Source organism: Carcharhinus amblyrhynchos, chromosome 2 (genome assembly GCF_965287045.1).
Source record: "Carcharhinus amblyrhynchos chromosome 2, sCarAmb.v2.hapA, whole genome shotgun sequence".
Classification (NCBI taxonomy): Eukaryota; Metazoa; Chordata; class Chondrichthyes; order Carcharhiniformes; family Carcharhinidae; genus Carcharhinus; species Carcharhinus amblyrhynchos.
This window is the reverse complement of record NC_137325.1, coordinates 43,065,385-43,081,689: the sequence shown is the minus strand read 5'-3', so window position 1 is coordinate 43,081,689 and position 16,305 is coordinate 43,065,385. Positions and strand designations below refer to the sequence as shown.

Sequence of the window (16,305 nt, the reverse complement as noted above, 5' to 3'; positions counted from 1 at the left end):
AGGGGGACTAGATATGGTAAATGCATGATGTTACAGGGATGGGGCCTGATTTGGGATTGTGGTCAGTGCAGACTTAGTGGGCTGAAAGGCCTCCTTCTGCACTGTCAATGATTCTATGAGTGAGCCTATTTTTGGAAAATTAATCTCACAGATCCAAAAAACCCCTGTCCAAGCAAATCACTGTAACATGAATAGAACTAATTCCATCAACATTTGACTATTGCTTTTGTGTTGGGAAATGTCAAATCCAAACTAATCAAACTACTGCAGTCCAACGCTCTGGGAAAGAAGAATAGAACTCCAACTACATGTACGTTTCCTAGACAGGAAAGAGATGTATAATAAACTGACCTACTGCTGGTAAGGCTGCCAACCCTGGCTGGACATATTCCAGGAGACATCTGCTAAAGCGATGCCCTGGAAAGCAGGTTTTAAAGGGAAGCAGGAGTCAGGAATATGGAGATGGGACTAGGGAGCAGATAACACTTTCTATTGGCAAGACCAAGTAGTGGAGAAAGGTTGTAAGAAATAAAACTTTTACCTTAAAACATGCAAGAATCTGCAAATTATTCAGAACATTTAGATAACATTGAAATTATAAGAAAGTATTTTACTTATTGCAAAGTGAAATGTTGCCAGGGAATCACCGACAGCAGCAATCTGATGCCATTCACCTGATGGAGGGACAAAGCCCCGAAAGCTAGTGGCGTTTGCTACCAGATAAACCTGTTGGACCTTAACCTGGTGTTGTGAGATTTCTCACTAAACAACAGCATATGCCTTTAAAAATAGCCTGCATCAACAGGCTCTCTCATGATGTTTTGTGAATTGATATTGCAACCTTGGGCAGATCTGGCACTCAACCTTTTGCTGTAAGTTATTTAAACGTACACATTGAAATGTTTAGTTATCTTTATTGTGCATTTAGCAAATATTCACACATTTTAATGAGCCGTATTTCTATAAATGTCTATGTGCAAGAAAGCAGACATTGTGACAAATATATTACATGCAGCTGTACATGATTTTAATATGGAGTAGGTGGAAAACACTTTTTTTGGTTTAGCATGCAAATATTACAGTATATAATTAAAGACAGGTTCCTTTTACTGCATCCACTGTTATCAAAATAGATGTTTTGCTTCTGAAAACCATTGACCATGAAATGCCTTTAGCAAATAGATCAAGGAGAATTCCAAGGCTTTTTATGCATATATTAGGAGTAAGAGAAAGAGTAGGCCTACTCAAGGGCAATGGAAGGAAGTTATGCATGGAGCAAGAGGAAGTGGTTGAGACCCTTAATGAGTATTTTGTATCGGTATTCACCGAGGAGAAGGATATGATAGATGTTGATAGATTAGGCTGATACCAGAGATGAGGGGGTTGGACTATGAAGAGAGACTAAATAGACTAGGTCTGTACTCGTTGGAGTTCAGAAGGATGAGGGGGGATCTTATAGAGGCATATAAGATAATGAAGGGGATGGGTAGGTTAGAGGCAGAGAGATTCTTCCCGCTTAGAGAGGATAGCAGGACTAGAGGACAAGCCTCAAGATAAGGGGGGGCAGTTTAGATTGGAGTTGAGGAGGAACTTCTTCACTCAAAGGGTGGTGAATCTCTGGAATTCTCTGCCCATTGAAGTGGTGGAGGCTGCCTCGCTAAATATATTTAAGTCACGGGTAGATAGGTTTCTGATAGACAAGGGAATTAAGGGTTATGGGGAGAAAGCGGGAAAGTGGAACTGATCCACTTCAGATCAGCCATGATCTGAATGGCGGGGCAGGCTCGAAGGGCTAGATGGCCTAGTTCTGCTCCTATTTCTTGGGTTCTTATGTTCTTATGTTTTTATGTTGAGGTCAGAGGTAGGTGTGTGAACTCTAGACAATGTATTGAAGGAGGAAATGTTGAGTATCCTAAATTGCATTAAGGTAGACAAGTCTGTGGGTCCGGATGGGATCTATCCCAGGTTACTGCAGGAGGCAAGGGAAAATCTAGCTGAGGCCTTAACAGATACTTCGCATCCTCTTTGACCACAGATGAGATTCCAGAGGATTGAGGAATAGCCAATGTTGTTCCCTTCTTTAAGAAAGGAAGCAGGGATAATCCAGAAAATTATAGGCTGGTGAGCCTGACATCAGTGGTGGGAAAGGTTTTGGAGAAGATACTAAGGGCAGAATATATGCATGTTTGGAAGCAAGTGGATTGATTAGTGACAGGCAGCATGGTTTTGTACAGGAAAGTTATATCTCACCATCTTGATTGAGTTTTTTTGAAGCGGCAACAATGATAATTGATGAGGGAAGGACACTGGATGTAGTTTATTTGGACTTTAGTAAGGTGCTTGACAAAGTCTCACGTGGTAGATTGGTACAAAAACTATAATCACTTGGGATTTGGGTGGGCTGGCTAGATGAATACATAAATGGCTTGATTATAGACAAAAAGTTTATAATTTTTTTCAGAATGGAGATCTGCAGCTAAAGGTGTTCTGCAGGTGTTTTGTCATATTGTCATTTATATCAGTGATCTGAAGGAAAATTGTGGGTAGTCTGATTAGTAAGTTTGCGGATGATACAAAGGTTAGTGGAGTTGCTGATAGTGCAGGGGATTGTCAGAGGATGCAGTAGGATATACATAGATTGGAGATTTGGGCACAGAAACAGCAGACGGAGTTTAATCCGAACAAGTGCAAGGTGGTGCATTTTAGAGGATCAAATTTAAGTGTGCATTATACTGTAAATGGCAGAACTCATTTATATTAACATACAGAGAAGTCTGGTTGTGCAAGTCCATAGTTCCCTAAAAGTGGTAACAGAGGTGGCCAAGGTTACTAAGAAGGCATATGGCATGCTTGCCTTCATCATCCGGGGCACTGAGTACAAAAGTTGGAAGATCATGTTGAAACTTTATAAAACCTTGGTTAGGCTGCATTTGGAGCATCGCGTACAGTTCTAGCCACCACACTACCAAATGGACATGGAAGCTTTAGAGAGAGTGCAAAGAAGGTATATCAAGATGTTGCTTGGTCTTGAGGCTATGAGGAGAGATTGAATAAATTAGGATTGTTTTCATTGATAGAGGTCTGTAAAATTATGAGAGGCATAGACGAGATGGAAGTGTCAATTACAAGGGGGCACAGGTTCAAGACGAGAGGGGGAAGTTTAAGGGAGATGCCTGGAGGAAGTTTTTCATGCAGAGTGTGGTGGGTACCTGGAATGTGCTGCCAGAGGAGGTGGTAGAAGCAGGCACATTAGCAACTTTTAAGAGGTGTCTGGATAGGTACATGAATAGGGAGGGAATAGAGAGATACGGGCTGAGTAAGGGCAGAAGATTTTTTCAGTTTAGTTAGGCATCATGATCTGCACAGGCTTGGTGGGCCAAAGGCTCTGTACCTGTGCTGCACTTTTCTTTGTTCTTTGAAAACCTGTTAGCAGTTTTTGGCTGTGTGCTTTCTAAGATTAGCTGTAAAATATAAATTGGTAATGTTACAACATTGGTTATCTTCATGCTGGCAAAATACCTTAGGAAAAGACTGGAGATGAAGTTGGTCCTGTGTAGAATTTAAATTATTTAAATAAGTAATAAAATGGTGGTTCATATTGGGAATTCAAACTCCCTACTGTGTGAACACATCCACACCAACAAATGGGCTGTGAGTTAAAGCTCAGTTTCCTGTAACAGTCATAAATAGAAATAATGCAGTTAATAATAGAAATAATAGAAATTTCTGCCCATTGAAGTGGTGGAGGCTACCTCACTGAATATATTTAAGTCACGGGTAGATAGATTTCTGATAGACAAGGGAATTAAGGGTTATGGGGAGAAGGTGGGAAAGTGGAACTGATTCACTTCAGATCAGCCACGATCTTATTGAATGGCGGGGCAGGCTCGAAGGGCTAGATGGCCTACTGCTGCTCCTATTTATTATATTCTTATGTAATGAGAATTTGCAGTATACTTTAAAAACAAATCACAGATTAATCAGAATTGAAGCGATCTGAACGGCTGTCACTGTCATTGCAGGAACAGCTTTCTGCTTGTGCCTAATCCCTAAATGAAATTCAAATCCCACCAATCACAACACTGCCCATCAAAATCCTAGACAATCCAAGTTGCTCTTTTTTTAAGAGGATGTTTGAATTTGATTGGACACTGCTGCCTTATACGTAATGTCACCACATTAGTCGCATGATGAGCGTTTCTGTCCCCATGGTTGCTGCTGATGAATTATGGGACTGGTTTGTTTAAAGCATTATTTAAAAATCTCCCGGAATGCTTTTTTTGGCTACCAGGTTGAGAACTGTGAGTTTCTAGCTGGATTTCAGTTCCAACTTCTCTTTAAAAAGCTAGCAATTTTTTTGCTGCAAAAGCTTGTTGCCCTAGTTGATCACTTTTTAGTTTGCTTTGTGTTTGTGCCGTCTTGGGGAACAGTGGTCTCCATCTCCTTGCAGCTATGCAACTTCAGATTTGCCACCATACTCACTGAGGCTTTTTGCAATTACAAATGTTGCAGAAATGGAGAGATCTGCTAAGTTTGCAGTCTTGGACATCTATTCCATCATTTGCAGGAAAACCAGGATTGCAGTTTGGCGGAGTACACTTTCAGCCTACCACTCAAATATAAAACTGGTTTGGATCAGCTCCTGTTATTGAAACATCTAAAATTCTGAGGGGACAGAGTAGGTGCTGAGAGGATCTTTCCCCGTGTGGATAATCTAGAAACTGGGGGAGGGGGGTGGCCGTTTCACAATAAAGGATCTCTCATTTAATATGCAGATGAGGAGGCATTTCCTCTGAGTGTCATTATTGTTTTGAATTCTCAGTCCCCATCATGCGGTGGAAGCTGGATCATTGAATATATTCATGACTGAGTTAGATTTTTGATTGATAAGGGAGTCAAAGGAGCAGATAGCAAAATGGAGCTGATACAATGTCAGATCAGCCATGAATCTTATTAACTGGTGGGACAGGCTTGAAGAACCAAGCGTTCTACGCTTGTCTTCTTATGATAACTAGCCAGTTTATATTTCTGTTGAAGTCAATGAAAATGAAACATGAGTGATTTCTACAGGGAATGGCTGTTATGCAAGGCAAAAATTCTACTCTATTTTAAAAATTCTTCTTCCCGTGGTGATAAGTTGAAAACTTAACGCAGGATGTGTAAACCAACATGCTTCATATGTAGTGAAAGAATGAATGATTAACTTTGAACATTTGTGATCTGTTTACACACAGCTGATAGATAAATCTTATGGGATCCAAAGTGAGGTAGCCAAATGGATACAAAACTGGTTTGACAGAAACCAGAGAGTGGTTGTAGAAGCTTGTTTTTCAAACTGAATGCCTGTGACCAGCGGTGTGTCTCCGGGATCGGTGTTGGGTCCACTGTTATTTGTCATTTATACTAATGATTTGGATGAGAATTTAGGAGGCATGGTTAGTAAGTTTGCAGGAGTTGGGACATCATGTTGAAGTTGTACAAGACACTGATAAGGCCACACTTGGAATACTGTGTATATTCTGCTCACCCTATTATAGAAAGGATATTATTAAACTAGAAAGAGTGCAGAAAAGATTTACTAGGATGCTACCGGGACTTGATAGTTTGAGTTATAAGGAGAGGCTGGATAGCCTGATACTTTTTTCTCTGGAGTGTAGAAGGCTTAGGGGTGATTTTATAGAGTCTATGAAATAATGAGGGGCATAGATCAGCTAGATAGTCAATATCTTTTCCCAAAAGGTAGAGGAGCCTAAAACTAGAGGGCATAGGTTTAAGGTGAGAGGGGAGAGATACAGAGGGGTCCAGAGGGGCAATTTTTTCACACAGAGAGTGGTGAGTGTCTGGAACAAGCTACCAGAGGTAGTAGTAGAGGTAAATACAATTTTGTCTTTTAAGAAGCATTTACACAGTTACGTAAGTAGATGGGTATAGAGGGACATGGACCAAATGCGGGCAATTGGGACTAGCTTGGGGGTTTAATAGAAAAGGGCAGCATAGACAAGTTGGGCCAAAGGACCTGTTTCCCTGCTGTAAGCCTCTATGATTCTATGGGCCTGATTTTACCATCAAGGTGCAACAATTTTTGGGTGTGAAACTTGGTAACATCGGGCGTGAGGCAAGTAGCGTGATCCACAACTGCCTCTGTGCCTGTTTCCCCCTTTACCAAGTGCCTAAAATGGCCACAATCAGGACCGTGCCTGAAACAGGCGCAATAGCAATTTAAATGTATTTGCATGCATTTGAATTGACTTAATGGACTGGATGCCCAAACTTACTGGCATTTTCCCCTTTACCACCATGTTCGCCCATCCAGTTTCAGCGCGAAACAGACATGGTCTGTAAAAGTCCGATTCAGTCACTCCTGCTTCTGATTAGGTAAGTTCAGAGCTTCTGGCAGCTCTCTGACTCAGACTGGTTGGAAGGGGAACGTGGGTCTGATGGGGGAGAGGAGGGAGGCGGGTCATAAGAACATAAGAAATAGGAGCAGGAGTAGGCCATCTAGCCCTTCGAGCCTGCCCCGCCATTCAATAAGATCATGGCTGATCTGTTGTGGCTCAGTTCCACATTCCCGCCCTCTCCCCATAACCCTTAATCCCCTCTCTTATCAAAAACCCATCAACCCGCGTCTTAAAAATATTTAGCGAGGCAGCCTCCACCACTTCAACGGGCAGAGAATTCCAGAGATTCACCACCCTTTGAGTGAAGAAGTTCCTCCTCAACTCCGTTCTAAACCGTCCCCCTTTTATCTTGAGGCTGTGCCCCCTAGTCCTACTGTCTTTTTTGAGCGGGAAGAGTCTCTCCACCTCTATCCTATCCATCCCATTCATCATCTTATACGTCTCAATGAGATCTCCCCTCATTCTTCTAAACTCTAACGAGTACAAGCCCAGTTTATTCAGCCTCTCCTCATAGCTCAACCCCCACAACTCTGGTATCAGCCTAGTAAACCTCCTCTGCACTCCCTCCAAGGCCAAAATATCTTTGCGCAGGTGCGGCGCCCAAAACTGCACACAGTACTCCAGCTGCGGCCTCACCAATGCCCTATACAGCTGCAGCAAGACCTCCCTACTTTTATATTCAATCCCCCTTGCTATGAAGGCCAGCATCCCATTCGCCTTCCTGACCACCTGCTGCACCTGCAGGCTGGGTTTTTGCGACTCATGCACAAGGACCCCGAGGTCCCTCTGCACCGTCGCCTGCTGCAGTTTTCCGCCCCGTAAGTAATAGTCCTTCCTACCATTCTTCCTACCAAAGTGGACCACCTCACACTTGCCAACATTAAATTCCATTTGCCATTTCCTGGCCCATGTGCCCAGCCTATCTAGATCCTTCCGCAGACTCTCCACACCCTCCGCACAATATGCCGTTCCCCCAATCTTGGTGTCATCAGCAAATTTCGACACCCTACACTCGGTTCCCTCCTCCAGATCATCTATATAAATGGTAAAAAGCTGAGGCCCCAGCACCAACCCCTGGGGCACTCCACTAGTCACCATCCGCCAATCCGAATAGCACCCGTTGACCCCCACTCTCTGCCTCCTATTTGACAACCAATCCTCTATCCACGCTAACACCCTACCCCCAACTCCATGTCCCTCGACCTTCAGCAATAACCTCTTGTGAGGGTCATATGGCTCTCTAGTGGGAGGGAGGAGGGTCAGATGGCTCTCTCGTGGGGGTGGAGAGAGGCAGGTCAGATGGCTCTTGGATGGGGAACGGGTGGTCCGCTGCCACTCGGCTTGCGGTTGGTGGGGGCGAGGAGGATAGGGGGCTACGATCGGTCTGGGTAGTTGGGGGAGGGGGAATAAGGAGGACAGTTATGTTGTGGGCTTGGGACGATATCTGTGGAAGCCAGGGGGGAGGCATTATCAGGCCTGGGAGCGATGTAGCAGGATAGTGTTTTTCTACTTTTTTTTACCCCACATGCGCAGTTGAAGGCTCCAATCAGAGCAGCAGTGTTTCGGGTGCGATAAACCCCACCCACAGGTTTCTGCAGCGTGATTCAGAATCACTGCAATTTTTTCAGGCAGGGTATGTATGTGGGCGCTTGAGAACAGGTCTAAAAGTCAAATCTGAAACACTCCTAGATTCAGCACTTAGAATCAGAATGGTAAAATCGGGCCTGACGACTCTATGAGCTATTCTAATTTGAGCTGATATTTGATTTTTGCTGGGAATAGCTGCCAGGTAATTTAGTAACACTCTGCTTCATGGGATGATAATTAATTAAACAGAAAAGAGAAGCCTATCTGTTTTCGAGAATTTAGCATGTTTTTGGTATTTTATGTGGACAAGAAAAATTTCAAAATGATACAAAGTTTGGAATTTCTACTTTGGTTCATGCACCTATTTTGCAAAATAAATGTTCATAAAACATTTCTCAAAAGGTATGGGGGGAAGCAGTTATAGGGGTATATTTCTATATCCTTAAGTTATGCCTCTTTAACTCAAGTTTTGGGTAGTGGACATGTGATCACTTAAAGGAATGACTGACACCCTTGAATTCAGACGTGCCCTTGGGATACTTTCATTTTATAATAGGGTTCATAAAGATTCAAACAGTTCAAGTCACTAATCTAGATATGCACGTAGAAAATATTTTAAAAAACTGAAAACTGATGTGGGGATTAAATGTAATATTTCCAAGTTTTCAATTCACATAAAACTTGGTGGAAGTGTGAACTATAAGGGGGATGTAAAGTCACTTTGAGAGGATTTGGAGAGGCTGAATGAGTGGGCAAAGATTTGGCAAATGGAATACCATGTGGAGAAATGTGAGGTTATTATCCTTTGGTAAGAAAAATAAATATAGAGTATTTCTTATATGGTGAGAGGTTGGGAAGTGTTGAAATTCAAAGGGCTTGGATGTCCTTGTTCATGAGTACTGAAAGCCAGCTTGCAGGTGCAACGAGCAACTAAGAAGACAAATGGCATGTGGGCCTTTTACTACAAGAGGTTTTTGGCATAGGAGTAAAGTAGATCAGCCATGATCTCAGTAAATGGTGGAGTGAATTCAAAGGGCTGAATGCTTTACTCCTTCTCCTATTTTGGATGTTAGGTTGCTCTTCTAATACGTGGTAATCTGAAAACTGATATTATTGCAAATATATAATGCCTTGGTGAGATTGTCGTACCTGGAGTCTTTTGTGTGATTTTTGTTTGAGGGGCCATAGGGAGGCAGCAACACAGGTACACTAAAGTAATTTCTGGGATGGAGGAATCATCCAGTAAGGAAAGATTAAATAGTCTGGGCCTTCATTCTCTGAAGCTTAGAGGAATGAGAGGTGATCTCATTCAAGTGTACAAAACCCTTACAGGATTCGAAAGGGTGGATGCAGGAAACCATAGAATCCTACAGTGCAGAAAGAGGCCATTCGGCCCATCGAGTCTGCACCAACCACAACCCCATCCTTATATCCCCACATATTTACCCACTAATCCCTCTAACCTATGCATCCCGGGACACTAAGGGCAATTTAGAATGGAATCAACCTAGCCCGCATATCTTTGGGCTGCGGGAAGAAACCCACGCAGACACAGGGAGAATGTGCAAACTCCATACATACAGTGACCCGAGCCAGGATTTGAAGCCAGGTCCCTAGAGCTGTGAAGCAGCTGTGCTAACCACTGTGCAACCGTGCTGCCCAGGGAAGAATATTTCCCTGAATGAGGGGTCTAGAATAGGAGACAAGTTTCAGAATAAGAGGCAGGTCACTTAGACTGAGGTGAGGAGGAATTTCTTCACTTGGAAGGTGTTGAATCTTTGAAAATCTCTGCCTCAGAGGGCTGTGGAGACTCAACCGTTGAGTCTGTTTGAAACTGAGATTGATAGACTTCTACATATTTGAAAAGATCAGGGATGCGGGAATCATACAGGAAAATAGTATTAAAATAGAAGATCAGCCAAAATCTCATTGAATGGTGCAGCAGGCCCAATTTCTTGTGTCCTTATGTTGATCTCATATAACCTGATAGTTTTAAAAAGTAATGTTACAAGGTGGTTTAACATTATCTAAACCCTAACTGTTTTGCATTTTGTTTCTTGTTATATGTTCATCTCTCTGTACCTTTCATTGAATGTAATATTTTTGTGGGCGATGAGGGAGCAACGAAAGGAAATGGGAAATCTACTTAGCTTGCTTGGAGCAATTGTGGAGAGCTTGTCCTAGAATTTCCAAAGAAGCTCTGGTGGGAGATTAGGAACCTCTAAATTGGCATCAGGGACTTCTGCCAAATGTACAGGAGATTGGGAGAACTTTTTGGAATTGGGTTTCAATTTTTTTCTAAGTTTTCTGCTTTTTCTCATTAAATTCCTTTAACCCCAGAGGATGTTCAATATTTTCATCCTTTTGACCTACTTTTATGTTAATTGTCATAATTTCCTACAATATTCTAAAAAGGTGATTTAGAGATGTTTAAAGGACAAATGCAGTCTAGTACACCAAGAGAGATTCTTTGCTGTTCAAAAAAAGGGACAAGATCTTAACCACTCTCCTGGGGCATTCTGAGATACCAGTTTTTGGAAGAGTAGTAGTACAAGGTGCAGCATGGCTTCAGTAATGCATTGGAGTGTCAACCTTGTTATGTTTTAGCTGCTCTGTTTCCAAGCCAAATGTAATGATTCGGCCAAGCCTGACACACTGATGGGGAAAGATGAACACTATGACCTATAACTTCCGGGCTCCCTAGTACAGAATTTGGGGGATACCCCAAAGAAGAGAATCCCTCTTGGAAGTTCCCAGGTTGGCGTTTACCCAGCAATTGTTCAGAACGCTGACTTCCCTTGGACAACTGCGCTTGGCTGGAAGTCATCCAACAAAGTGATTTAAATCATTAACTCTGGATGGTTCTACCAGTTAGTTGCTCGGAAAGAGTTAGAAGGAAAAAGAGCATTTCAAACTTCAGAGTATTTTAAAGACCCAGACCCAGCCTTTCAAGGGAGGCACCCCACAACTATGATTCCCCCAGGACCTTTAAATTCACCTGCAGATCACCCCCTATAAAATAGGGTGTGTTTTCCTTTGCGCTGCCCCTTTCACACTTTGCTACTGAAGCCAAGAGCACATTTCACTGCCTTAAGTCTGGCCTGGCCTGGCCTGAGTCAGGGAGGTTGGGTAAGACAAGCTCTTTAGAATTTAAATGCAGGTAAATTGGTACATAGTGGTAGTCTGTTATGGATTGCTACTCTGATCAAGTTACGACCCATAGTGTTTTTAGGTTCTGCTAACCGCACCCCCATTCTTACTCTTAGCTTCCCCAACCAATCTAGAGTGGCTGATGGCATAATTTTTTTACTTTTGCCTGATGAGAAAGGAAGGAACATTCCAGAGTTCAATTTTCTTTGACCATTTTATATCTTAGTGCATTCAGTTCTTCAAGGCCTTTGATAAATTTCCTTTTATTATTCATTCAATAAGGTGCCTCACAAAATGTTGCTGCAGAAGGTTAGGGTGCACGGAGTTGGGGGTAAGGTATTGGCGTGTATTGAAGATTGGTTTTCTAACAGGAAGCAGAGAGTTGGAATCAATGGGTGCTTTTCTGGTTGGCAGTTGGTGACTAGTGGAGTGCCACAGAGATCGGTGCTGGGGCCTCAACTGTTTACCATTTACATAGACAATCTGGAGGAGGGGGCTGAGTGTAGGGTAACAAAATTTGCTGATGACACGAAGATGAGTGGAAAAGCGAATTGAGTGGAGGACGCGGAAAGTCTGCAGAGAGATCTGGATAGGCTGAGTGAGTGGGCGAGGACTTGGCAGATGAGTATAACGTTAGCAAATGTGAGGTCATCCACTTTGGTAGAAATAATAGTAGGAGGGATTATTATTTAAAGGGCGAAAAGCTGCAGCATGCCACAGTGCAGAGGGACCTGGGGGTCCTTGTGCACGAATCGCAAAAACCCAGTCTGCAGGTGCAGCAGGTGATCAAGAAGGCGAATGGAATGTTGGCCTTTATAGCGAGGGGGACAGAATATAAAAGTAGGGAGGTCTTGCTGCAACTCTACAGGGCACTGGTGAGGCTGCAACTGAAGTACTGTGTGCAGTTTTGGTCCCTGCATTTGCGAAAGGATATATCGGCCTTGGAGGGAGTACAGAAAAGGTTCACCAAGCTGATACCAGAGATGAGGAGATTAGCTTATGAAGAGAGGTTGAATAGACTGGGTCTGTACTCATTAGAGTTTAGCAGGCTGAGGGGGGATCTTATAGAGACTTACAAGATAATGAAGGGGCTAGATAGGGTAGAAGTAGAGAGATTCTTCCCGCTTAGAAAGGATAGCAGAACTAGAGGGTACAGCCTCAAAATAAGAGGGGGTGGGGCAGTTTAGAACAGAGTTGAGGAGGAACTTCTTCACTCAAAGGGTGGTGAGTCTCTGGAATTCTCTGCCCATTGAAGTGGTGGAGGCTACCTCGCTGAATATATTTAAGTCATGGGTAGGTAGATTTCTGATAGACAAGGGAATTAAGGGTTTTGGGGAGAACGCGGGAAAGTGGAACTGATCCACTTCAGATCAGCCGTGATCTTATTGAATGGTGGGGCAGGCTCGAAGGGCTAGATGGCCTACTCCTGCTCCTATTTCTTATATTCTTATGTTCTCATTTTTATTATGTTCTATTATAACTCCTGCCTCACAATGCCAGGGACTTGAGTTTGATTCCAGTCTTAGGTGACTGTGTAGAGTCTGCACATTCTCCCATGTCAATGAGGGTTTACCTTAGTTACTCTGGTTTCCCCCCACAGTCCAAAGATGTTAGATTAGGAGAATTAGTGGGGTAAATGCATGGGGTTATGAGGAATGGGCTCCGGTGGGATAATCTTTCAGACAGTCGGTGCAGACTTAATGGGCCAAATGGCCTCCTTCTGTACTATAAATCTGCTCTGAGCCAGGCTACTGATATGGGAAACTTCCTATACACTAGAACTTGCACACAACATGTTAATGTGTCACTTGTAGGTTTGTCTGCAGGGATTTACATTTTACCACGCTTTTGTCTTCTCTAAACTTACTTCTGTTATTTAAGCCTAATTGCTGTGTCCATATAAGGAGAAATGTAAACAATGCAATATCACAGAATGATGGAATCTCTACAGTGCAGTAGGAGACCATTCGGTCCACCGACCACAATCCCACTAAGGCATTTACCCTAGCTAATCCCCCTGACACTAGCATAGCCAGTCTACCTAATCTGCACATCTTTGGACTGTAGGAGGAAATCGGAGCACTCGGAGGAAACATACGGAGACAAGGGGAAAATGTGCAAACTCCACACAGTAACCCAAGCTGAGAAGCAAACCCCAGGTCCCTGGCACTGTGAGGTAGCAGCGCTAACCACTGTGGCACCATGCCACCCCTAACCTCACCTAAAAATATTTGTTCAGTTTTCATTTATCTTAAAGATATAATGGGATCACATGAGCAAGTTGTAGATAAAGGCATCCTAGATAAAGACCTGAGTTGTAGGGGTAATAGCTGTCATTAGTTTGGGCTTTATGAATAGACTTGGTTGTTTATATAGTTACTTGTTCAACAATCATAATAAATGGCTGTGCACATCAGCTACTGAATTGACATACACTTTGGTTTTTTTTAGGTTGAAATGTTTCTTCTGGGATACGCCTTAGAATTGACTATCAGAGTTTTCAGGCTGTACAAATTTGGAACTGATGAATTTGTCACTTTCTATCCCGATGATCACAAAGAGGACTGGCCAATGGTTACACTAATAACTGAGGATGACAGGCATTATAATGTACCTGTCGAAGATGCTCGTGACCAGTATATAAGCTGAATGTCATGGAACTGTGTATCCTCCTTAATCTGGAAAGGGATTGTTCTCATTTTCAGATAACGTAGGATTGCTTCCTGTGAACCTCTTAATTGTGGGAAAATTTGCAGCATAACATTTTTGGAAAACTTATTGCTAAAAGCATAATTGCATATCTGTAAACAAAAGGTATTGGGACCCTACTTGTTAGCCAGGAGAATAAAAATACATTTAAAATGAGAGATTTGCTGTTCTGAACTTTGTTTTATTTTCCTGCTGACATTTCTGTAAGATAATTGATTAAATCTGTACAAAAATCAGACTCTGCCTTTGTAAGTCTTTCTTAGGAATGGAATAAACAAACGTTATTGGCTAAACGTTACTATAGAGGTATATAATGATTTGATGTTAAACATTTTCAGACTTTACCAGCTGATGGGACTCGGTGTTGTGTTTTTAAGCTTTAAGGGTTGCTTTTATACTATATAGATGTGTGATACTATGCTAAATCCCAATGTTAAAGGTCATCTTAACTGGATTATTTTTTAAAACCCTTATTATAGATTGCTTTCTTTTCAGCTCTCCCCTAGCGAATCTTTGGAAAGATGGTCTGTTCACCCACTTAGCTAAAATGTCAACCAGTTCTCCCAAATGAAATTTCTAGAGGCTGAATTACATGCATCAGATTTGTTCATTTTGCAATGGACCAGTTGAGATGCAGAATTGTTAACAAAACTTAGGCACGTGGAAACTGGTCACATTAGCTTTCGATCTAGTTCAGCAGTGAGTATGGATTCAGAAGTGACAGGTTCTTCCTTAGCACCCACCTTACCATTATCTTTTGAGAAAGTGATAAACTCACAAGGGCAACAGGACATTTTATGGAGTTATATATTGTGATTTTCAGTGGATATTTGATAAAGTTACTTTGGAATGCTATTACTTAAAATTGGAAGTTGTATGGATGTAGTGGAGACCAGACAAACTGATAAGAGTCTGGTTGAAAGGTGGCAAAGAGATGACCATTTGAAGGAGTTCTGTACTGAGTGCCATCTTCCAGGGCTCAGTGCTGGGGTTGCTACTATCTCTGAGAGAAGTCGAGGACAGCATAAAAGCAAAAGAAAAAGCATACAAAGTGGCAAGGATTAGTGGGAAGCTTTTAAAAGTGAGCAGAGGACAATTAAAAAAATAAGTGGGGAGAATCTGAAATATGAGTGTAAGCTAGCTAGTAATATAAAAGAAGATAGGAAGAGTTTTTTTCAAATATGTAAAAGATAGAACATAGCACATAACAGTGCAGTACAGGCCCTTCAGCCCTTGATGTTGCGCCGCGTCCACTGTTATTTGTCATTTATATTAATGATTTGGATGAGAATATAGAAGGCATTATTAATAAGTTTGCAGATGACACCAAGATTGTGGCATAGTGGACAGTGAAGAAGGTTACCTCGGATTGCAATGGGATCTTGATCAATTGGACCAGTGGGTTGACGAATGGCAGATGGAGTTTAATTTAGACAAACGCGAGATAATGCATTTTGGTAGATTGAACCAGAGTAGGATTTTCTCAGTTAATGGTAGGGTATTGGGGAGAGTTACAGAACAAAGAGATCTAGAGTGCATGTTCATAGCTCCTTGAAAGTGGAGTCATAGGTGGACAGAATGGTGAAGAAGGCATTCAGCATGCTTGGTTTCATCGGCCAGCACATTGAATAAAGGACATTGTACAAGAAGTTGTTCAAGACATTGGTAAGGCCACACTTGGAATACAGTGTGCAGTTCTGGTCACCCTATTATAGAAAGGATATTATTAAACTAGAAAGAGTGCAGAAAAGATTTACTAGGATGCTACCGGGACTTGATGGTTTGATTATAAGGAGAGGCTGGATAGACTGGGACGTTTTTCTCTGGAGTGTCGGAGGCTGAGGCGTGATCTTATAGAGGTTTATAAAATAATGAGGGGCACAGTTCAGCTAGATAGTCAGTATCTTTACCCAAAGGTAGGGGAATCTAAAACTAGAGGGCATAGGTTTAAGATGAGAGGGGAGAGATACAAAAGTGTCCAGAGGGGCAATTTTTTCACAGAGTGGTAAGTGTCTAAAAGCTGCCAGAGGTAGTAATAGAGGCAGGTACAATTTTGTCTTTTAAAAAGCATTTAGATAGTTACATGGATAAGATGGGTATAGTGGGATGTGGGCAATTGGGACTAGCTTAGGGGTTTAAAAAAAGTGGCATGGACAAGTTGGGCCGAAGGGCCTGTTTCCATGCTGTAAACCTCTATGACTCTAATGTATGTTAACGATTTGGAAGAAGGAACTGAAGGCACTGTTGCAGATGATAAAAAGCTATATAGAGGGACAGATAGTATCAAAGAAGTGGAGGGGCTGTAGGAGGACTTGGACAGGCTAGGAGAGTGGGCAAAGAAGTGGCAGAATACAGTGTGGGAAAGTGTGAGGTTATGCACTTTGAAAGGAGGAATGGAGGCATAGACTATTTTCTAAATGGGAATATGCTTAGGAAATCAGAAACATAAAGCTCTTAAAGT

At 42.3% G+C, this 16,305-nt stretch overlaps 1 protein-coding gene across 2 annotated transcripts in view; it reads left to right on the top strand.

The window, feature by feature from the left end:
* Positions 1-14,082, top strand: part of LOC145353987 (ubiquitin thioesterase otulin-like) — an 82,816-nt gene extending 68,734 nt beyond the window's left edge. For both annotated transcript variants that reach the window (XM_080205053.1, XM_080205061.1), the window contains one exon: positions 13,587-14,082. In XM_080205053.1, coding sequence (XP_080061179.1) covers positions 13,587-13,784 — 198 coding nt within the window. In that variant the 3' untranslated portion in view covers positions 13,785-14,082. The remainder of the gene's footprint in view (positions 1-13,586) is intronic.
* Positions 14,083-16,305: the final 2,223 nt, after the last annotated feature.